The 24,668-nt window shown below is 38.9% G+C and overlaps 1 protein-coding gene across 1 annotated transcript in view; it reads right to left on the bottom strand.

Moving 5' to 3' along the window:
* The window catches only part of eif2b3 (eukaryotic translation initiation factor 2B, subunit 3 gamma), a 66,014-nt gene extending 41,603 nt beyond the window's left edge, over window positions 1-24,411 (bottom strand). Inside the window, exons 1-2 of the mRNA XM_058066437.1 lie at window positions 24,255-24,411; window positions 23,330-23,422 (exon numbers count right to left, since the gene is read on the bottom strand). Coding sequence (XP_057922420.1) covers window positions 23,330-23,413 — 84 coding nt within the window. The 5' untranslated portion in view covers window positions 23,414-23,422; window positions 24,255-24,411. The remainder of the gene's footprint in view (window positions 1-23,329; window positions 23,423-24,254) is intronic.
* Between the last annotated feature and the right edge of the window lie 257 nt (window positions 24,412-24,668).

Raw genomic sequence — 24,668 nt, 5'->3', positions numbered from 1 at the left:
TTGTCTGTCGACCTACCTACACTCTAAAACAGGGGTCTCAAACTCAATTAACTGGGGGCCACCGGAGCTAGGTTCTGGGTGAGGCCGGGCCGCATCAGGTTTTCAAAAAACAAAAACGCATTTATTAAAAACTGTAAAAAAAAATCAATAAAAAAACTATCTTCAATGCTTTTGCTTCTGCTATACCCTACACTTTTTCAGTACTTTGGTTCCGGTTTTCCACACCAAATTATCTGATAAAACATTCCACTGTTCTCAAATATCTTAATTTTTATTTTTCTATACACAAAATAAGATAAAAAAATAAAATAAACAAATTAAGAATAAAGACAATCAATCAATCAGTAATAAATAAGTAAAATAATAATAATACAGCAAATAAGAAAAACGTAAGAAACCACATACAGTTGGTAGAGAAATTATTTTTTTCAGATTCAAATGTACAGTATTAACAGTTATTTAACCATTAACATGAACATTAATGAAACTTAATAATTTGACCCAATTAGCAAGTTAGCATCGTACTCAGTTCCATCTGGGAGCAGCGTGGTAACTTTAACAACATGTTTGATGAGATGCTTTATCTTGACGTGTATTTTCCCTTTTATTCCAAATCATTTCCTGCATTTATTTGTACCCAGCGTCATAAGCCTTTAGCTTCATTGCTAATCCAAAGCAAAACAGGGCGGGGTAACAGGGTAGGGTAACAGTATGGGCGGGGCAAAATCATGTTAATTGTGTCCGGTGTGCACACAGCTTTAAGCTGTCATTTCAACATTAAACTTTGGTATCAAGGTGGGGGCCTCAAACCCCCTGCTCTAAAAAGTAATTCAGAGTATCTGTTGACACCACTTGATTTAATACATAAATGCCATGTAAAAAATGTAATTAATTGATTTAGATAAACTTTCTCAGTTGCTAACTTTATTGTTTAAGTTATGTTCAAATAATAATGTTGGCTATTACATGAACTTAATTTAGCATGTCATATACACTCCAATTTTATTGTTGATAAGCTTAAAACAAAATTCAAGTTGCCATGACTTAATAAAATTAGCTTGGTAACATAATTTTTCCTCAACATTAACTAAAAGCTAATTCGCGCAATGCAATATTGTTTGTTGGTTCAAAGCAATTTCAAATTAAGTGGTCATAACAAAGATAGACAAATGGAAACTGTTGCGTTGATTTTTTTTTGTTGAGGCTAAACATTAATTTTTTGAATGTACCTTCCTGTCTAACTACTACTACTTCCTAACAGTCTATGCTACTGTTTGTCCATCCCTCAGACCTTGGACGTCTTGTTTGTTTGTGTATATTTGCCGTCTTTCTACGCGTCTACCCATCTACCTTCCTAAGTGTCCACCTATCAGGCTATCTTCCCGTCCAATTACCAACCAGTTCCGCCACCCCGTCCTCCATTGCTTAGCCTATTTAACTACCAATCTGTCCATCCCTCCATTCATCTACCTACCTTCCTATCCAACAGTCCAGCAGTCCCTCCTTTCCCGTCTGTCCGTCCACCCATGCCTTCACTTGTCTATTTGTCCATATCACCATATGCCTCTTCTTGCCTCTACCTACCTGTTTGCCGTGGATCTGTGTATCATCCGTCAACCACCCAGTTTGTCTGTCCCGCCCTCAGTCTTCTACTTTCCTAGTTACCTACGTATGTCTCTGTCTGTCTGTCTGCCCATCCTCCATCTTCCTAAATACCTAACAATACAAATGTCTGTATGTTTTACTCTCCCTCTCAGTCTGTTTCCATTTGTCTATCCATCCCTTCCTTCGTGCGTCTACATGTTACCCCATCTGTCTTTCCATTCGTCCTACATGATACTTTCCTTATACCCACCTTCCTGTCTGTCTATTTATCTGACAAATGAGCTATTGAGTTTAGCTCATGGTTGCAGTTACTCACATCCTGCAGGATGTTTCTCTTCTGTCTGGGAAACCCTCCTGAGTCATGCTTACATCTATACTTAGCAACCATTTCATACTTTCACAGCGACATAAGGGGGCAATTTTACTGATCCCGGCATTACAAACAGGGAAAGAACTAAGGACAGTAAAACTGAAACTGATATCATTTCTCATTTTAAAAAAGTATCACGTAACTGATCTTGGACAACTTCATATTTGTGGTTGATGATAACCCTTTCCCTGATTTCACTCACGCGTCCTGAAGCTGCATAGCATTGTACATAGTCATGTGTCATAACATCACCATGATGTCACTTCCCTTAACAAGCCCCTTTTAGCCGGATGGGGATTTCTGGCTTACGTCTTACTACATAATTAGATGTCTATTTTTGATTGTAGACTCGTTGAGCAATATATATACTCTTTGACTAATTTGGCAACGTTGTTGTTCCAGTTTCTTCCACTAGATGGCAGCACGACTCAAGCATAGATAAAACCAAATACTGTGCAGTATTGCAGGTTTGAATTACGCAGTTCTTGAGTTTTATTTGTGTGTTTAAAATATATATGCATAAATAAAAATGTATATAAATGCAATGATGACGTCAAGAAGTAGTCACATGACCTATTGTCCTTTCTGTGCTGTGTGAAGCAATGAAGCCCTCAAGTTCCCAACCATCCATCCATCCATTTTTTTCTATACCGCTTATCCTCACAAGGGTCACGGGTATGCTGGAGCCTATCCCAGCTGACTTGCGACGAGAGGCGGGGTACACCCTGGACTGGTCGCCAGCCAATCACAGGGCACATATAGACAAACAACCATTCACACTCACATTCATTCGCCAATTAACCTAGCATGTTTTTGGAAATGTGGGAAGAAACCAGAGTACCCGGAGAAAACCCACGTACGCACGGGAAGAACATGCAAACTCCACACAGAGATGCCACAGGAGGAAATCAAACCTGTGTCTCCTAGCTAGTGAGTGTAATTGATGTAAGTCAGTTTTATTGGGCAACAAAGTCAGCAACAGGTGGTGACACAAATGTAAGTGATGATCCTGAATGGTAATCTGAGCAATTATGTTCATTGAGATACTTAAAATGTCAGTTTCATGTGTTTATTGTTTGTATTGTTTGTTTATTGAATCATACAAATTGTTGTTGCAACTGCATGCGGATGTCTCAACAGACTCATCAGTTAGTTTTTACACAGAAACACCACGTATTCATTTCACGTAGGCAGCAGTGGGAGTAGAATAAAAAGAAATAAGTATAATTATTTGTGTGTGCCTTCATGGTATTATGTCATTACGCTTACTGACGTAGGCTGTGTGAAGTTAAAATAGAAGCACAGCAGCTTGTCAACTATGTTACAGATGAACCCTCCGCACATATTTTGGAAAATGAACCTTGGCTCAAATTTCTGCTTTACTTCAGGCTGGGTTTTTGCAGTTTAATTCCAGATGCATTTACAGTTTTAATCCACAGACGTATGATGTAATCACTGATGCACCAGAGGCTGCATCCAAACCCTTTTTATTGTGGATTTGTGTCTCTTCTTTAATCTATTCATATCCAGTGTCAGTGCTCTATTTACGCAGTGTTCTATTCTGGTAACATACACAGTGGGCAAGGGCTCACACACTGACTAATACACAAACACGCTGGGTTTACCTCTGTGATCAGCATATAGCAGAAAGAGGGATAAGAGGACAATATTGATGTTATTATAGAGAATTATGGCATCAGGCCAACAAGAGAACTACTATATTTTACGGATATTTTACTTTACTTTTTTCATGGTTTGGCTCAGGGGTCTCAGACTCAATTTACTTGGAGGCCACTGGAGCTAGGGTCTGGGTGAGACTGGGCCGCATCAGGTTTTCTAAAAAAAAAAAAAAACCCAAAACGCATTTATTAAAAACAAATTTTTTTTAAAAAACTTCGCTTTGGTTCCAATTTTCTCCAAGAAAAGCTCTGATAAAACATTCCACTGTCAAATATCTTACTTTTTATTTTTCTACCCAAAATAAGATGAAAAATAAATAAACAAATCAAGAATAAAGAAAATCAATCAATCAGTAATAAATAAATAAATGTAATCATAATAATAAAACGGCAAATAATAAAAACTTAAGAAACCACATATAGTTGGTGGGTAGACAAATTATTTTTTTCAGATTAAAATGGACAAAGCATTATTAGAGCCCTGTAGACATGACAAAACACGACTACAGTCACATTTATACTTTTTTTTATTTACAATATATTGCGCAACTGCAGGGTCTTGAGACACATGCTAACTCGCAAACTAGAGAGCTAGCGACCTAAACGGTAGCCTTCAAGTTATTTCCTTTAAACTTAAATAGCCAAAAACTTACCACTTCCACACGGATAGGGAGGATAACTATTAACAGTTAACAGTTATTTAACCTTTAACATGAACATTAATCAAACGTAATAATTTTTTCTGGGTACATGATACCATACAGCATCCATATCAAACTTACTAACATTAAACTTTCATATCAAGGCGGGGGCCTCGAACTAGTGTCCTGCGGGCCACATTTGGCCCGCGGGCCGCATGCTTGAGACCCCTGGTTTGGCTAGTCCTGCGACTTATACTCCAGAGTGACTTATATATATTTGATTTCCACACTGACAGCCACGAGAGGGCGCTCTAGGCTTGTGTGCCAGTATGTGCTGACTCCTTTACCACTGTTGCTGCTGTTTATACAGAACAGTGACAATAAAGCAGTGTGACAGAGATTAGGACTTCCTGCAAATGCTATTTTCCCTTCAAGTATTTTGAGTCAGGATATGCTATGAAGTTCGAATTGCAATGTATTACAACCCAAAATAGCCTGAAAAAGTCCATGCTTGACAAAAAGACTAAAGGGTTACTTGCTAATGCTTTTGTAATATGTGTACAACTGGACATTGGTGTACAGCTTGACACCAACGGGTGACTGTATCAACAGGAAGCAGGAGATGCTGCTGCATGCAGTGAGACATAACACAACAAAGTTAACAGGAAATCAGTGACTTGTAGCAGCAAGTCTGAGCGAAATTCACAACATTGTGGTTTTTATATTTTTCTGATGTATTTCCAACAAGATAGCGTCCTTTGATCTTGGGTATTTCCAATTAACGCTTCATATTTTACTATCAATATATGTGGTATCCAGTTAGTGAATGGGTGTTTTTTTTCTTTGTCACATCACATGTCGCTTTTTTGGTGAAATACACAAGATATCTTTCTGGCTATTATACTGCAGGATAGTCTTGTATCAAAGTAATGCTGAAAACAGGAATTATTATTATTATTGCACACTCAGCATCTGGTGCAATAGTGTGATGTTGCGACTACAAAGGAGTGTCAAAGCTGCATGCTGTGTTGAATATATTTATATTTTAGATTTGCAGTGGATTACAAGAGGCTGCAATACCCTCATGCTTATCTTAGCCTACATCCTCTTCATCCTCTTCTACACTTTTCTCTCTAAACTGTGATTATATAACACAGTGCACTGTAATTTTGTCGGAGGCTTGTGTACAATAGCATTAAGGAGCTTTTACAGTTGCCCATTGGGGGATGGTTCAGCCTGCCCGCGTGTTGGAACTGTTCTGTCCAAAATTACTGTACTGTGTCTACAATTCACCATCTGAAAAAAATGTCTGTTTATGACAGAAAATAATTGAGAAGCACTGATAGAAGCTAAGCTACCTGAACAACAGATCCACATACCAAGCAAATCAATGCGATATCTAATAATATATCATTAATAACTAATTTACTTTATTTTCAGAAAATGGCAAGGGCCGATAAACAACAATCTGCCGGCCGGAAATGTCCCGCAAGCCGCACTTTGGACACCCCTGCTGTATACTAATTTAAAACAGCACCCTTGGTTGGGAGAACCTCCAGGATTTATTTACCATTGTGAGAACTCAGATCTACAAAAGTTGTTTACCAGTTTTCAACCACACAAGAATGCGATGGTTCTTCCCACCAAATGAGTGTCTTTTTCCTTTTTACTTCATGTCCGCTCATAAAGCCTCATCCTGCTGTTATCATCCTCTCATACAGTATTTTGGGAACTACAAAGCCAGGAAGGTATTGCGGATTACCATGACCTGGGTGACTACAAATATAGTACACAGACACTCTCAAAGGTTACTCTTGATGGAGTTTTTATGTACAGTGGAACAACATACGGCCAGCCACATGTTGTAGAGCAGGGGTCTCAAACACGCGGCCCGCGGGCCAAATGTGGCCCGCAGGACACTAGTTTGAGGCCCCCGCCTTGATATGAAAGTTTAATGTTAGTGCGGCCCGCGCAAGTTTGATATGGATGCTGTATGGTATCATGTACCCAGAAAAAATTATTACGTTTGATTAATGTTCATGTTAAAGGTTAAATAACTGTTAATAGTTATCCTCCCTATCCGTGTGGAAGTGGTCAGTTTTTGGCTATTTAAGTTTAAAGGAAATAACTTGAAGGCTACCGTTTAGGTCGCTAGCTCTCTAGTTTGCGAGTTAGCATGTGTCTCAAGACCCTGCAGTTGCGCAATATGTTGTAAATAAAAAAAAGAGTATAAATGTGACTATAGTCGTGTTTTGTCATGTCTACAGGGCTCTAATAATGCTTTGTTCATTTTAATCTGAAAAAAATATTTTGTCTACCCACCAACTATATGTGGTTTCTTAAGTTTTTATTATTTGCCGTTTTATTATTATTATTATATTTATTTATTTATTACTGATTGATTGATTTTCTTTATTCTTGATTTGTTTATTTTTCATCTTATTTTGTGTAGAAAAATAAAAAGTAAGATATTTGAGAACAGTGGAATATTTTATCAGAGCTTTTCTTGTAGAAAATTGGAACCAAAGCGAAGTTTTAAAAATTTTTTTGTTTTTAATAAATGCGTTTTTTTTGTTTTTTTTTTTGGAAAACCTGATGCGGCCCAGTCTCACCCAGACCCGAGCTCCAGTGGCCCCCAAGTAAATTGAGTTTGAGACCCCTGTTGTAGAGTAAAAGACACCACCACATGTTAGCTACACCTGACCACAGTGACCCCACACAGGAGGTAGCTTGACTTCCTCTGCGTCGTTCACAGCAACTAGCCGAATCCACGCAGAAGATCAAAATTCAAGTGTGTCGTCATGTTCCATTATAGGAATTTTTTGTGTTATGAAATGATTACAAAGTAGGCGTGAAAGATGCTGGTTTGACAGTAGCAAATGAAGGTGAATTCCGGGAGTCACAGCGTCGGTTATGATGGTTATATCGAGTGCCAACCGGTTAAAAACAATAAAGATAGTGAACGATATGTTTCTTGCTTCGGTACTGTGCAGTCTCTTTAAAGTAATAACGCAGGAAGATGAGATAATAATAACACACACACACACACTATATAGCAATCACCTCAAAGCCTGAAGCAGCCTTTGCAAACCGCCCACAGCGACTCTCAGAAGTCTCTTTGTGTCTTTCCTTCCCACTCATTTTCCTTTTCCTTTACTCTGCACAGCCATTCCTCTGGTTCCCTTCCTCCATCTTTAGTTACGGCTCATCCTTCTATAAAACCACATCCTGTAAATAAATTACGTGCTTCCGGCAGCCACAAATAAGACTAAACATGCAGTCTTTTAAATGGGGTGGTATTATTCAGCTGGTAAAAGAAGCCATGTTCAATTTATAGAGGGAAAGTGTGTTTGCGTTGAGTCGTTAAGGCAATGCACTGTAGTTCCTTAAGAAGTTGACTGATATGAGAAACGTAAGAATACCACCTTAATACCCTTGCAAGTATAAATTGGTAGAGGTACCTAGGCTAATCATACATAAATATAGAGGTAATAATTATCATTATTATTATCATTAATTATTATTAATTAACAAAAAATAGTAATAATGGACAGCAAGACATCATTGCTTCAAAAATTTGCAACGATTGGTTGTTGATGATAAAACAAAGAAATGTGGTGATTTAAAATACTCTAGATACACTCTAGATGTTTTTAAAAACATCAAAAACATTATCTACATACCTCAAAATACAACAAGCATTACAATACAATACAATAAAATACAATGCAAACAAACAACCCAGATTAGGCACAGCAAGTGAAGACTGGGGCTGGAGCTGGTCATCGGTAAAACCTTGCTTTTTAATGCACGAGACTAGACACACACAAACTAATAAACACGTCTAAAAACCTCAGGTAGGGTTTAACAAGAAGATACTGATGTTTGGGTTGGTCACCTGTCCAGACACGGTCTCAAGTTCTTGTTTTTTAATGCACAAGATTAGACACATGTAATCCAGACAATGATATATAAATGTCACAAAAAAGTGGGCTAATAAATTGACAATAAAAGCACAAATACTGCGGATTTCAGAAAATAACAGATGGAATGATACAGCACTCTACAAGAAGCAATGAAGTCTGTAAAATTAAATAATTAAAAAAAAATAAAAAAAATTGTTAACTATAATGATGAAAATGGTAATATTAATGATGATTATAATGATGGTAATAATGATAAAGATTATAACAATAATAATGATAATAATAGTAATATTACAATGGTAATAATAACAGGGGAAAACAAGACAGTGGCATGAACATGATTATATTTTGCAAAAAGGGGTAGGCATTTATAAGCTTTTGCTTCAGCCTACTCCTTTTGGGCTTGTTATCAGATAGTTGAATACAAATGTAAATAATGGAGAGTTGTATTTTGATTGGTGTGGGAGATGTACTGTGGTGTTTCGTGTATTTGCCCAAATAAATATAATAATTAAAAAAAAAGTATTCAATGGAAGAATGATTAATGGCGAGCCAAATCATGAACTAGAATGCCCTGTCTGGAATGGAATGGAATGGCCTTTATTGTCATTATACAAGATGTATAACGAGATTGGAGATTCTGCTGGAATCTACTCTTTACTTTTTATGCAAAACCCGTCAATGGTGGGACAAAATCAATGATGAATCAGAAAAGGTTAAGAGAAAGAAATTCACCTGGAAAACATTTTGGTAATAATACTTGCTGTGCTCATTACTTGTGGTCAGTCAGATGGAATTGCCCAAAAGTGTGATTGACTTGATGATAATGTGCTTCTTTTATTTTGAGCAGCGTATGAATCTTGTATCACCTGTGAATGTTGACCCAACCGGGCAGACATTATGTATGCTTGATTACTTGCAGTACCTCCGTAATCTCAGAGAACCTCTTTGTTTTCCCCATAAAACCATTTACATAACACGAAAGAATGAGCCTAAATCTCCACTCCTCTTTCGTCATATTGCCCTACTTTTAAACTGTTTGCATTGTTTTGCACAGTGATACCTCAGTTTTTGGTATTAATATGTTCCAATGGGTCAGTCAAAAATCGAACTGTACAAAAAAAAGTGTCAATTCAGTTATACACACAAAACATATTTTTATAACAAACAATCATAGTTTTACATGCAGAAAACATGCAAAATACAAATTCATTAATTTTCATTCAAGGGTTGCGGGGGTGTTGGAGCCTATCCCAGCTGTCTTCGGGTGAGAGGCGGGGTACACCCTGGACTGGTCGCCAGCCAATCACAGGGCACATATAGACAAACAACCATTCACACTCACATTCATACCTATGGACAATTTTTGTCCATTGTTTTTTGGAAAACCCACGCATGCACGGGGAGAACATGCAAACTCCACACAGAGATAGCCGAGGGTGGAATTGAACCATGGTCTCCGAGCTGCGAGGTCTGCGCGCTAACCACTCGTTCACCGTGCCGCCCATAAACGACAAATGAAATAGATAAATACATATTTTCAATAGTGTTTCTTGCAACTTTGTTTGTTATGCATATTATGATTGCATTTCATTTCAGCTTTTTTCCATTTCTGTTTTGACTGAGCACACTGCAGTAGTACTTAAATGGCCAGAGGGACTCAAATCTAACAGAATCTCAATCAGGCTCATTTGTCTTAATATGAAGTATTCCATAAGCCATACAAGATGCACCACACATATGCAAAGTTCTCCTGTGTCTGGAAATTCATTCTTCCTCCAAACAGCTATTTCCCTTCCTGTGTTTCCTTATTATGATGAATAATTCACTCACTCAAAACCAAAGTAGAGTAGCTTTGAAATGTGATGCATCTAATTAGTCTGATCAAAGACCAGGATACACACTCACATTTTAATGATACTGATGAATCCTTGTAGGTGCCATATTAGGAAAGTAAGTGAAATAAGACATGAAGGCGCTGAGGCGCACACATCTGGCAACTTGCCTTCAGCAACCCAGGCCATGCTAGTGCTAGGGAGACATACATGAGGCATGTCTGTATTAAAAAAACAACTACAAAAAAAACAGCCGTCACCCTCAAAAGAGTGGCAAGGAGCGCGAGAGAGAAAAGAGCAGAGATTAACCACGTGAAAAGAAGCTTGCCCCTCCCCTTCCACACACATGCAGGCCTGACCTTTGAAGGAAAGCGACAGATGGGTCTTCTGTGTCCAGGTCTATGGTGACAGCTGCCCAGGATACGGGAAGGTGAAATGGGGAGGGTGTGTGCGGGTTGGGGTTAGTTGGTGGTGCAAAGAGACAATCAAGAGGTCAGACATTCCCCATTGGAAAGAATAAAAGAATGCGTGGATGTATAGAAAAGGACACACGCGCCCAATCGGACTTTCACGTCATCGTATACATATTCATAAAAATTTTCTATCTGCTGCTGTTTTAATTTTGTTGGTACATCTGCCACCCTCCGTGATCCTTCATCTGTTGTCCGTCTATTCAGTTTTTCTTATCCCAAATGAAGTCCACGAGATCCAAGAGCGGATGTGTCACAGCACATAAAGTCCCCATGAATCATTGCAACACAAAGATAAAAGGTCCTCTTGATGTACAGTTCCATCCTGTCTTGTAGCCCCCCCGTTATGTGAGGGGGATTCCTCCTCTCCATTTTGGACATGTCAGAGCATGTTTCCAAGGAAAAAAAGAGGAATAAAGACAGACGAGGAATGTTGGTGATGTGAATTTCCCACATCACCGGTCATTGTTTTCTACTTCAACATATTTTTGTGTTTTGTACATCTCTACCCCTAACATAATTGTAACCATAAATATTAACCCTACCCAAGACCAATGATTATCATTAACGCTAAAACCAAACGTTCATTAATGGTGTAGAAATCCTCCCCCTGAGGACTCTAAGTGGGTTTCAAATAGAGGATAAGGGAATCTTAAAAAACCAAATTATAGAATGAGAACCAGATTATTTATTCCTGACAACAATACCTAATACAGACGTCCGGGCTTATCTGCAGTCCCTGTATGCCTACAAGTAAGCGGGTCTTATTACAGAGCAGCTGCAAAAAGCACCCTTCCTTTCCCTGCCCGGTCTTTTATACGCAAGCTGTCATATGCGTACTCGATGTTTCCACCTTAACTGTCAGATGTCACATTAGTCACATTAGTCCTCTTTTTTGTGTTTTTGTATCCTTTATATCCAAAGTATCCTTTGTATTGGTGAGACTTTGTGTTTGCTTTTATCTTTAGCTAGCAAAATTAAGCAAATAGCTTCAATGGACAGCTCCATTTGTAAAACAAACCAGCACATCTCCTGACATCTTCGATCTCGTTTTAGTCTGAATAGCCCATTTTGCAGGAAATGAATGATTCCCAATCCCTCTGGGCCATCTTTTAATGCACAGTAACTAGCAATTTGATTGCTGTCATTGCTCAATTAAATGAACATATGGAGTCTACCACTTCCCTGCATACCTTCTGTGTAACACATTTCACTGATCTCAGGCAGCCAAGCTGTAAATATTGATCGGCCTTGATCCAGTGAGAACTCCTCTAGGCTTGTCCCGACCTACCACTCAATATCAGTTCCAGTGTAGTGATAGCGGTGCGTACAAAGAGGAGTCTCATTTGTATGTGCTTTGAAGAATCTCTTCATATCCAGAGTGGAAAAATAAACAGTAAATGCTGGGGTTCATATAAACACAGGGGAGCAACTGATAGACCGGAGTAAAAATGCACAAATTTAAATATTAGTCAATGCCAACTACACCTGAACACATAAAGCAGTTTTTAAATGGAACTTTATCATCTTGGATGGCTGTGTCTTCCAGCACATGCCTTGTGCTGGAAGACACGGCCATCCCAGTGAGAGTTGACATTGTAAGTGTTGTCATTGTATCTATGCTGCTGTTGTTGATGGAAGTATCATAAGCTCCCGGTCTAGTATGTGAAATCAATGCGCTTAAGAAACAGGTTTCTCTAAAATACGTCAAGGTACTGTAAGGATTACGTTATAATCAGTGTACTTGTTAATGCATGATCACGGCATGTATATGAAATGATAAACTGTTGTTTTTAAGATGGCTTTGTAACAATGATGTGCATTGTTAGCTAGCTCATAGTAAGTCGTTTTTTCTTGTTGGAAATGGAAATAAAAGTGTGTTCATGTTTCACATAAGGATTGTGGAAGATGGGGAAAATTCCAAAAAAAGTGCAGCTCCCCTTTAACTGGCAAGTGACGCCTTTGGCAGTTCTTTGGATGATTTTGTGACCCCTTGGATGAGTCACCCCTGCACTCTTGGGGTAATTTTGGTTGACCAGCCACTCCCGCGTTTATAACCTCTTCCAGAATGACAGCGCTCAATTAATCTCAGTGATGTTTTAACAGAGGGTGGCACGGCGTTCGAGTGGTTAGCGCGTAGATCTCACAGCTAGGAGACCAGGGTTCAATTCCACCCTCTGTCATCTCTGTGTGGAGTTTGCATGTTCTCTGGGTACTCTATCATACTCTCCTCCTCCTCCATCATTCTCTGGGTACTTCCTCCCACATTCCAAAAACATGCTAGGTTAATTGGCGACTCCAAATTGAATGTGAGTGTGAATGGTTGTTTGTCTATATGTGCCCTGTGATTGGCTGGCGACCAGTCTAGGGTGTACCCCGCCTCTCGCCCGAAGACCGTCACTGAGACCCTCGTGAGGAAAAGCAGTAGAAAATGAATGAATGAATGAATGTTTTAACAGGTGCACAATCACTTTTGGTAAAGGTTTGTATTTAACGTTTCACTTAAAAAACGCTCTTTGTGTTCAGTTGTGTTGTCATTGAGTAATATTTACATTAGTTTGATGATCTGAAACATTAAAGTGTGACAAGTATGCAAAAACATAAGAAACCAAGAAAGGGGAAAACACTTTTTCACACTATTGTAGTATGTTCACCCATTGGCAGCATCACCATATATACTGTATATACAAACACAGCTCTTCATCTTTTTGTGTGGACAATTGGGGTCAGTGTCTGTGCAGAGAGTCACATTCATTGCATGCACACTTTTATTGGACCAATTAGCACAAGATGACCGAGCAACAGGTGGATATTTGCTGAGCTGACTAAAACAGTCTCTAATGTGCATGTCATCAAAATGTCAGTGGTTTGTCCTTGTCTACATAATGCCATGCATTCTTCTTGTGTGGTCCTGCACACAAACACACATCCAAAAACCATCACTTTCTTTTGTGTCATTAGTGAGCCATCAAATTAATCAATCTTTTTAGTTGCTTTGTCTTCATTCTTAATTATATTGTGTTTAGTCCTATGAACTAAACTATGAACTTTGTACAAAGGCACCCAATCTCTGCAGTAACAGCTGGTTTGGTTGCACATCAACACATTCCTGTGCCCCCCTCCCCCTTCCGATCTTGTCTTCCTCTCTGGGACAGGCATGCTATTAGGACAGGTGTGGGTCTACTGCCTCCCCACTCGAACAGCCGGGACTGGGATTTCAATTTATTCTGTGGAGCTGAATAGGAACCAGAATAGGGGCCCCTTTCTAAGTTGCGCCTCCGGTTGACAGATGAGCAGCCGTGTCTTTGTGCCGAGTCGAGGGGCCCTGAATCACTTAGCTGAGCAGAGGAGGTGGAGTTAAGGGGTATTGTGTGGTGGTGTAATCACCAAAGCCTGATTCTTAATGAAATCAGCGGTTAGGCTGAAATCGTTGATGCTTAAGATCAAGTGTGGAGTCAGTTCCTGCTGCATTGCATTGACATTTACTTGCCTTTTAGTCATTCTTTTTATTTATTTTGATATTTTCACACTTACTATGCAACTACATAAAAGTGTGTCTGTATCAGAGAGGGGGTTGACGCCACCTGCTGAGGTTTCCACACTGGGCCAAAGCTGATCCTTTATTCTATTATAAACAGGCCTCTAAACGGATTTCCAAACACTGACTGTTGGGGGTCATAAGAATATCAATGCATGGCTCGTGCGACGGCTGCTGTTGCTGCAGCACAACCCCCAATGCAAACATTAGGCATCACATCCAAAGTTTTTATAGCCTCATTTAAATAGTAAACACTCAGTTGGGCTGTTGATGTTAAGCATAATGCTAGAAACATGTTCATATTTAAATGTTACAAGAAAAGTTTTTTCAAAAGGTTAAATTAGCAGAAACAGCTACATCATTACATAATACCTATAATACAATAGGTTACTGTGAAACAAACCACTGAAACTGTTTATGATTGTATGGTCTGGACAATAAAACCAATTCCCTGATGCACTGCATAGTTGTGGTCATATAAAATAACACAATTTCATTAAACAAATAATAAATTAGGGATATGCACAAGAGCCAAGCGCCAAATATTGAATATTGCAAATTTGTGAGCTTTTCTTGCATACTGTCAGAGTAGAGTGAAGGCCATTAAGGCAAAGAAGAAAAGAGAAATTCATCTTCCTTTTGTGTTACACCACGTTGTCATTTTAGATCATGATCTTTATTCTAAACAGCATGGCCTAACACAGATATTTTAATAAAACTTGAGTGATGAAAGCTCACCAGTTGCCAAATAATAATTCACTGAATGGAGGCTAACAGGTACCACTAACTAAAAGACGACTATAGTCACATTTATACTCTTTTTATTTACAACATATTGCGCAACTGCAGGGTCTTGAGACACATGCTAACTCGCAAACTAGAGAGCTAGCGACCTAAACGGTAGCCTTCAAGTTATTTCCTTTAAACTTAAATAGCCAAAAACTTACCACTTCCACACAGATAGGGAGGATAACTATTAACAGTTATTTAACCTTTAACATGAACATGAATCAAACGTAATAATTTTTTCTGGGTACATGATACCATACAGCATCCATATCAAACTTGCGCGGGCCGCACTAACATTAAACTTTCATATCAAGGCGGGGGCCTCAAACTAGTGGCCGTGTGTTTGAGACCCCTGGTTTAGGAGTTTCAGCTCTTTAACATCAGCCACCCTCTTTTTAAAAGGGACCAAACGTAATTGGGCAATTCGACAAAAGGCTATTTCATAGGCAGGTTTGGGAAAATCATTCATTATATCAATATAAATTAAGCAGATATAAGGCCTGGAATTGATCTGAGGTGTGGTGTTTGCATTCAGAAGACAACATGCGGGCAAAGGAGCTCTCAATGCAGGTGAAGCAAGCCATCCTTAGGTTGTGAGAACAGAAAAAACCCACCCACAAAAAATCTACAGTTTGGTACATACTGAGAAAGAAAGCAGGCGCTGGTCAACTCAAAAGACATGGACGTCCACGGAAGACAATTGTGGTAGATGACGGCAGAATCATTTCCATGGTGAAGAGAAAACCCTTCACAACAGCCAGTGACGTGAACACCACTCTCCAGGAGGTAGGAATATCAATACCCAAGTCTACCATAAAGTAAAGTAAATACAGAAAGTTCACTGCAACTCATAAGTCTGAAGAATAGAAAGGGTAGATTGGACATTGCTGAGAAAGATCTAAAAAAGCCAGAATGTTTCTGGAAGAACATTCCTTAGACAGATGAAACCAAGATCAATCTCTACCAGAATGATGCAAGAAAGAAGTATGGCGAAAGCTTGGAACAGTTCATGATCCAAAGCACAATACATCCTTGGTAAAACACAGGGGAGGCAGTGTGATGGCTTGGGCCTGCATGGATGCCAGTGGCATTGGGTCACTGGTGTTTATTGATAATGTGACACAGGACAGATAAAGCCGGATTAATTCTGTGGTGTTCAGAGATATTCTATCTGCTCAAATCCAGTCAAATTGATTAGGTGGGGTTCATAATACAAATGGACAATGACCCAAAACATACAACAAAAGCAACCCAGGAGTTTATTTAAGCAAAGAAGTGGAATATTCTTGAATGGTCAAGTCAGTCACCTGATCTCAACCCAATGGAGCATACATTTCATTTGTTAAAGACTGAACTTGGGACAGAAAGGCCCACAAATGAAAGCTGCTGCAGTAAGGGCCTGGCAGAGCATTCAAATGGAGGAAACCCCAGCAAAGGGGTTTCAACCAAGTATCAGAAATGAACCTTTAGTTTTCAGTTATTTAATTTGTCCAATTACTTTTGAGCCCCTGAAATTAAGGGAAAAAGCTGCTTTAATTCCTGGCATTTTTATGCAATCTTTTTCTTCGACCCGCTGAATTAAAGCTGAAAGTCTGCACTTGAACTACATCTGAACTGTGTCATTTCAAATACATTGTGGTAGTGTACAGTACCAAAATTAGAAAAACTTTGTGTCCGTCCAAATATTTATGGATCTAACTGTATCGTCCTTGCCTCAAACCAACTGACTTTTCCCCTTCTCACCAAGACTCAAGTTTTATTGACTCACAGGTGCCTGTTTTTGGTGAGTGACTAGAATGAATCCATTCACTTCAGTGTGTGACGCCTATAAGAACTCCAGTCACTCAAAGGAATCGAGTTTCCCATCACGAGAGAAAGTGATACCAATTTATTTTTAGAAACAGTAACATGATCTGTGAAAGAACCCATTATGTTTTAGTGCTAGATTAGATTAGAGATTAGATTAGATAGAACTTCATTGAACCCTTGGGTATGCCTTCAGGGAAATTAAGCTTCCAATAGCAGCAAGAATGTAAGCAGTACACAGGACAATAGTGCCAATAGCAGCAATAATAAAGTATGCATAAAAAAATAACTATGAAAATACTAATTCATTCATTCATTCATTCATTTTCTACCGCTTTTCCTCACGAGGGTCGCGGGGGTGCTGGAGCCTATCCCAGCTGTCTTCGGGCGTAAGGCGGGGTACACCCTGGACTGGTCGCCAACCAATCACAGGGCACATATAGACAAACAACCATTCACACTCACATTCATACCTATGGACAATTTGGAGTCGCTAATTAGCCTAGCATGTTTTTGGAATGTGGGAGGAAACCTACACAATAATACCTACCAAGGGTATTAACCCACACTAAGCTAAAACTCTAACTTCAAACAAGTCATTTGTCTTATTTTATTACTATACTGGGTAATACAAGTGTAAAAGTGACAATATGGGGGTGCTATTTCATGTCTGAGGGGCTCTAGTAATATAAAAAAAATAGGTAAACAAGTTTTCATTCATTCATTTTCTACCGCTGCGGGGTGTGCTGGAGCCTATCCCAGCTGTCTTCGGGCGTAAGGCGGGGTACACCCTGGACTGGTCGCCAGCCAATCACAGGGCACATATAGACAAACAACCATTCACACTCACATTCATACCTATGGACAATTTGGAGTCACTAATTAGCCTGTGGGAAGAAAATCGGAGTGAAAATACAAATTAAAAAATATATTCATAATAATCAAAGACAAATTCTTGAATATTGGTGTTGTCTTCATTCAGCAGCTAACTTGTAATGAGCGCTTCACACTAATGCCGCACTTCATTTAACAGGAGATTGAAGAAGCAAGGAAACGGGCCGCTGCAGCAAAATAGAGACTGCGGAGTATAGTACCGCAGTATCCAGAGGCAAAGGCACAGCAACACTAATCCATTTCAATGAACAATTCATAAATCTTAGTGACAAAAGTCTGGCACACACAGCTGGGAACCTATGAATTTGTTGCTCATCCGAATTCGGAATGTTTGACCTTGTCTTGGGAATTCTATTATATTAATATATGCAAGCTATTTCCCTTGTTTCTGAAAGGACGACGCATGTTTGAATGACTTGATACTAGAACGGACAAGATGACAGAGCACAGATGTGTGGCATAACCTTGTTGCGCCGGCGGGTCTGTTCTGTGCTGTGACGTCACTGCAAGCCCTCTCCTTTGTGTCTTGTCTCCACGTCTCACCTTCTGCTTGGTATTCTGTACTCGAAGGCTCTCTTCCCATTTTGAGTCAGATTTAGTAGCAAGGCAGAGTGAAGTAGGGAGAAAAGAATGCAGGTAAAATAACAAGCAAGGCAGAAAAATACTAAAAATGGACCTCTGGGAGCTACCTGCTTGGATGAGTGATTAGATTTGATATTTTTCCCAATCTGCCTCCGTCTTCTTCCCACTCGTATTCCCAGATGAGCTTCTTCTTTGCCTTACTATCATACTCTCCTCCTCCATCATTCATGCAGTCCTCACTGCACTCTCTGCTTCTTGACAAGCGTGCAAACAGGCAGCAGGCTCACCGGGAAAAAAAACTTTCATTTTAAATGAGATTTCATCAACCTCTGTGAAGCGATGGCATGTTCCTCTGATGCAACTCCAAGGCAGTAAATTAATGTAAGTATGCAAGGCCTGAAATCAGTGCTCTCTCTACTGCAGACAGACAAGCAGTGTATTTACAAGAAGTGCCGTAATATAGGGCATTGCTAATAACATTTTTGCTGCTACAAAAGAAATAATACAAATTACAAGCATGTCCACTACTGATTTGGTGGTTTAGGTGAACATTACAATTCAGTAATAATAAGCAAAATAAATAATTTGAAATAATACACAATGTATTAGAATTTGAATTCCTCTGTCCAACATTGTTTACACCAGGGGTCTCAAACTCAATTTACTTGGGGGCCACTGGAGCTCAGGTCTGGGTGAGACTGGGCCGCATCAGTTTTTCCAAAAAAAACCAAAAAAAAATGCATTTATTAAAAACACATTTTTTTTTTAAATCTTTGCTTTGGTTCCAATTTTCTACAAGAAAAGCTCTGATATCTTACTTTTTATTTTTCTACACAAAATAAGATGAAAAATAAATAAACAAATCAGGAATAAAGAAAATCAATCAATCAGTAATAAATAAATAAATATAATAATAATAATAAAAGGGCAAATAATAAAAACTTAAGAAACCACATATAGTTGGTGGGTAGACAAATTATTTTTTTCAGATTAAAATTAACAAAGCATTATTAGAGCCCTGTAGACATGACAAAACACAACTATAGTCACATTTATACTCTTTTTGTTTACAACATATTGCGCAACTGCAGGGTCTTGAGACACATGCTAACTCGCAAACTAGAGAGCTAGCGACCTAAACGGTAGCCTTCAAGTTATTTCCTTTAAACTTAAATAGTCAAAAACGTACCACTTCCACACGGATAGGGAGGATAACTATTAACAGTTATTCAACCTTTAACATGAACATTAATCAAACGTAATAATTTTTTCTGGGTACATGATACCATACAGCATCCATATCAAACTTGCGCGGGCCGCACTAACATTAAACTTTCATATCAAGGCAAAAGGCCTCAAACTAGTGTCCTGCGGGCCACATTTGGCCCACGGGCCGCGTGTTTGAGACCGCTGGCTTACACCATCATTTCTGAGTGAAGGGCACCCAGGTTGGGAAAGAATAAATGTATTGACATTCATGATTCATTCATTCTAATTTCATCCCGCATTGATCTTCTGTGACTACTGGGTACATGACGTTCTTCTTCTTGAGCATATATTGATTACATGTCTGCTAATCCAAATAGACCATCGATCCAAGCAGGCTGTTTGGCTGATTTGATGTGCATTTAATAAAGATTTTGGACAAGAGGAAAATGATGATGAATTCTGCAAACAAGAAGGATTGCAGATTATAAACATATCACATTCAGATGTGGAGTGATGCATGGTGGGATGGGCTGACATCCTCAATAGATATAAGGTGTTGCTGTGCCATGTCACGGCAGTGATGTAATTTCATCAATTTAGTTAGCGCTGACAATAGTGTCTATAGTAGAGTACTATAAGCACTGCTAACACTGGGCTAACACAGACGTTCATTTTTGTTTCTTACGCAAAGCATGCACAGAAACAGAAAATAGAAAACGGGATCTGTATCATTTTCTACCATCTTTCATTGACACAACAATCGCAGCAGCTGTCGCAGCTGGATATCCACTTTCCGTTCTCATACCCCGCTCAGGATATCACTCCTCTTATGTGTGCGTGGAGCTGAGCCAGATAAAAGACAGGCTGCTTCCCTAACGCAGTGGCTGAAAACCCACTAGTTGAGAATCACTCACACACTCACAACATTTCCACTTCAAAACCTCCAGCCAGCATCACACGTTTGCTTGTGGTAGAGTGGGGAGTTCACACCGGCCTATGTATAAATACATCGTTAGCCCTGCGTGAGGCCAGAGAGGTGTCAATACAAACACATCACATACAAAACACAGTAAAAACACACACCTTCTGTTGTGGTAATAAAACAGTATGGGGTCCAATGCAGCAGCAATCTTGTCTACAGGGTCCAAAAAAAACATTTCATATGCCTGTATGTCTATATATACTCAAACATAAGATAAGATAAGATATGCCTTTATTCGTCCCTCAGTGGGGAAATTTGCATTGCACAGCAGCAAGCGTACAGAATCAGTTATGCAGTACAAAATACACAATATAGAAAAATAAACAATATAAAGAACCCAAATATTAACAAAATCAACCGTTTTACAGTATGCAGCTAATATGAAACGAGAGGAAATATATGACCAGTCTATACACTGAGGTCTTGCTAGTGAGTTAATATGAGGCATTATAGAAATACTTCACATAGAACTTAATATAGAACTTAACATGACTCGCAGAAGTAATTCCACTTTGTCATAAGTCTAAACGAGCCTTGGAAAGCGGACTTTCACAATGAATTTATACAACTTTGTTGTACTTTGTTTGTACTTTGTTTTTCTATATTTTGGTGTGTCACATAGTTCTGTCTGCGTGTGCGTGTATGCCTTGTGTATTACATCGTTTTCACCCAATGATCCGTTCCCGTCTGGAAGCAACTATTTACTAATCCGGCACAGTGTAGATGCCCTAGTTTCTGGAAAACACATCAAATTGGGGGAGAAGAGTGAAGAGAGAAGCCGAGAAAGCATTAGGAGTACTTAACAATAGAACTAAATGGGCCACATATATTGCAATCAGATTTATATTGTTTATTCAAAATGAGCTAAGTGAAGGAGGAAGATGAACAAAAAGTGCAGTGTGTGATTAGGGAGTTGAAGCATTACCATGGCAACATATCCTAACATATCCTGTCATGTGCTAATGGCTCACATCTCTGTGTGTATGTGTTTATGTGTTAGTGGGTGGAAGGTGATAGTGAAGCAAAAGTGGCAATGGAAACAAAAAAATAATTACATGTTAGGACAGCAGAAGAGGGGGTGAAAGAACATACTAGCAGCAAGGGTACAAATTATGCGTGTCATGTGTTAACCCGAATGTAAGACTGTATGTTTTTTTTATGTTTTATGTATGAAAACAGTCTGAACAAGATAGTTCGTCTTATATTCAGGTCAGTCAGAGCTTTTCTTTCTGTCACTTACACACACCACTGACCTGGACAGATGCAACTGTGACACAGAGACGCACAGTACAATAGAAACCATGTATCAGCTACAACAACATAACATTAAGGGGCAGAGGAGGATGTGCTATGTGCTAATATTACAATATCATTTCAACAGCCATCATATCAATCATCATCATATTTAGCCTATTTGCTCAAGAAAAACAAAAGGATCAAACGTATAGTATAAAAATGAGTATGAGTTCATATCAGTATAATGATATCGGCACGTGAGTGATAATGTGCGCCACACAGCAGCAAGCTTGCTCAGTATGTCTGTGGTCCGGAGGTCTGTGGTCTAATAGTTTAGCCTTTGGATTGTTAACATGCAATTTGCAATGAAAGCACTGGTTATGTGAGGGGAGACTAAGGCATCTTCCTTAAGTACGTCTAATCTCATTTCCTTTATGCTGCATTTATACATAACGTGCTGAATGAGCTCAGTTTATAATTTCACTGATTTAATTAGTCTGGAGTTCCATACATTACACTTTTTTGTTCATATGTGAATGTTTCCGCCACATACCACAACAGAATTGAATTGAATTCTTATTTGGGAATTTATTATTATTATTATTATTATTATTATTATTATTATTATTATTATTATTATTATTATTATTATTATTATTATTATTATTATTATTATTATTATTAATACTACTACTACTACTACTACTAATAATAATAATATTATTATTAATAATAATAATAATATATTATTATTTATTATTATCATTATTATTAATAATAATAATAATAATAATAATAATAATATAAATAAATTTTATTTGTATAGCGCTTTTCAAAATACTCAGACACTAAATGGAGTTGAATTAAAACAAGAAAACAGAGTAAAAGATATGTTGAAATACAACATTCATTGGTTAATACACAGTTAAAACAAGAGTAAAAGCAGGGCGGGGCACAGCAGTCAGGTATAAAAAGTTAGACATTAAAAACAGATTTAAAGAGGTGGGTTTTTAGTTGTTTTTTGAAACTGGGAAGGTCAAAGCCAAGCACGGAGTGAATGGTGCAAAGAGTTCCAGAGGGTGGGGGGCAGCGATGGAGAAGGCTCTGTCTCACCAAGTTTTAGTAAGACTGACCTGTCTTACTTGTTGACAGTAGTACTAGTATCCTAAACCTGCCTGTGAAGTTTTGGTGAAGTGTGTGCACTGTGCCCCGACAGTCAATTTAGTGCGCTTCGCTTGTAGCAAGAATAGACCACGTCAGAGCTGGCCATCTTTCAGGACACGTTTTGTTGCAAAATTTGCACTGCGCCAAGCTGAAAATGTGGACATCTCCACTGATGCACCGCCATGGCGATCTCGGCCCAGCTCAGTCTACCAAATTACCAAATTGGCTGCGCACAATGGTGCGCTGGACCAAATGACCACTGCGTGGGGTACACCCTGTGCCTCGAAATTAGAACCCAATGTGTTCATTCATTACAGAACATGTGACCTGACTTTATTTGAGGAAAGAGATGCAGTCTATATCGTATGGGCAATGAAGTGCAAAATCAAATATGGGATACCGTAAGTCACTATCGGCATCTCTAAATAGGATTAATCAACAGTTCAACACAATCAACACTATGATGGCCTAACCTCTCCATTATCCAATGTTTCTAAGGAGCCAGGCTTTGTATTTCCATTGAAATTATGAGGGTTGAAATTGGAAAAAAGATAAGATTTCCAATGATTCTCTCATGTTTACCTCCTCAGGTATATTACTCACCTTCCAGTGAGCAAGTACAGTCACATGGACGCGTTGATGCTCCTTATCATGCTTCTCAGCTAGAGTGATCCTGTCAGCAAGCATACCTTACGCCTGCAGGTATAAAACATTTATACAGTCAGCACGTGTGATCACGGTGGTGCACACATCACAGCTGTTTCGGCTTCTATGAATCGTTACACACACAATGAGTGGGCGGCATTATTTGGGGTCATAAACTACAGTTATCATTAACAACAGTTCTTTGAGGAAGTAGCTGACACCACACATCTCACTAGTATAACCATGAGACTCTGAAAAAAGTGTTGGGAGTGTTGACATTTTTCAGTGCTCAGCACAGACTGATACCAATAACTCCCTTTATCTCAACTCAAGGTTATTCTGCAACTCTTTTACAGAAATCCCTATCGCCGTGGTTGTTACGACGAAGGCTGTGGAAAAACAACAGCCATGTACTTCTCCACTTTTCACTTCATCAAAGTGGTAACCATGGCGCTCACAGAGGTCCCTCAGTAGCTGTGTTATGTAATCTATTGTTTGTGCAAGACTCTTGTCCGGTTCCATGAAAACCTCAGCAACAAGCATTGACTGACTGAAAAATACATTTGCACAGCTGTGATGGATTAGTCAGTTATTCAACTGCACGTGCTTGTAAATAATTCATAATTTACACGTTTTTTTTAGGGTTTTTAGCATCTGCAGAGATTTCACATATGCTAGCCACATTCTGGTTAGTTGCATGGTCACCAAATGCTTGCTGTTATAAGCAACATGCTAACTACATGATTACTGAGACTCAATTTGCACACTTCCCGTACTTACACTTAGCATTTCCAGTGCATTCTGAACGCACTCATTGTCCAGTACACCTCTTAAGGTGGTACTTGCTAGCTAGCCAAATGTCACATGTTTGCTCCATGCTCACCAAATCTTCGCTGCATGTTTGCCATACGGTCAGTACTTATTAGCCACCTTCAAGCCAAAAGTTAGTTCTGTGACTGTGTTGCCCCTCCACCACCTTGGAGGGGTTGTATGCCTTGAAAATCCTGTGGTACAGAATAAGGAAGACAATCCACGATGACTTGACGTATATTCACCCTCAGGATTTATTCTTCCTCTCAAAATAACAACACTTCAGATATCATAAGATGATTACATCAACAATTACCAATTTGCTTCCAGACACATTTCACATTTTTCACTTAGCCTGCTTCATGCTATTAACTGTACATTAAAGCTGGCTAGCATTAGCCATTTCGTTTATGTTCAAATGCTCTACAACACATTTTGTAACAAACATTTGGCAGTCGGCTGTTTACTCTAGAAACTTTCTAAACTC

This window comes from Doryrhamphus excisus, chromosome 3, assembly GCF_030265055.1.
Source record: "Doryrhamphus excisus isolate RoL2022-K1 chromosome 3, RoL_Dexc_1.0, whole genome shotgun sequence".
Taxonomy (NCBI): domain Eukaryota; kingdom Metazoa; phylum Chordata; class Actinopteri; order Syngnathiformes; family Syngnathidae; genus Doryrhamphus; species Doryrhamphus excisus.
The sequence above is the reverse complement of the archived record's forward strand: the minus strand, read 5'-3'. Positions and strand labels throughout refer to the sequence as shown.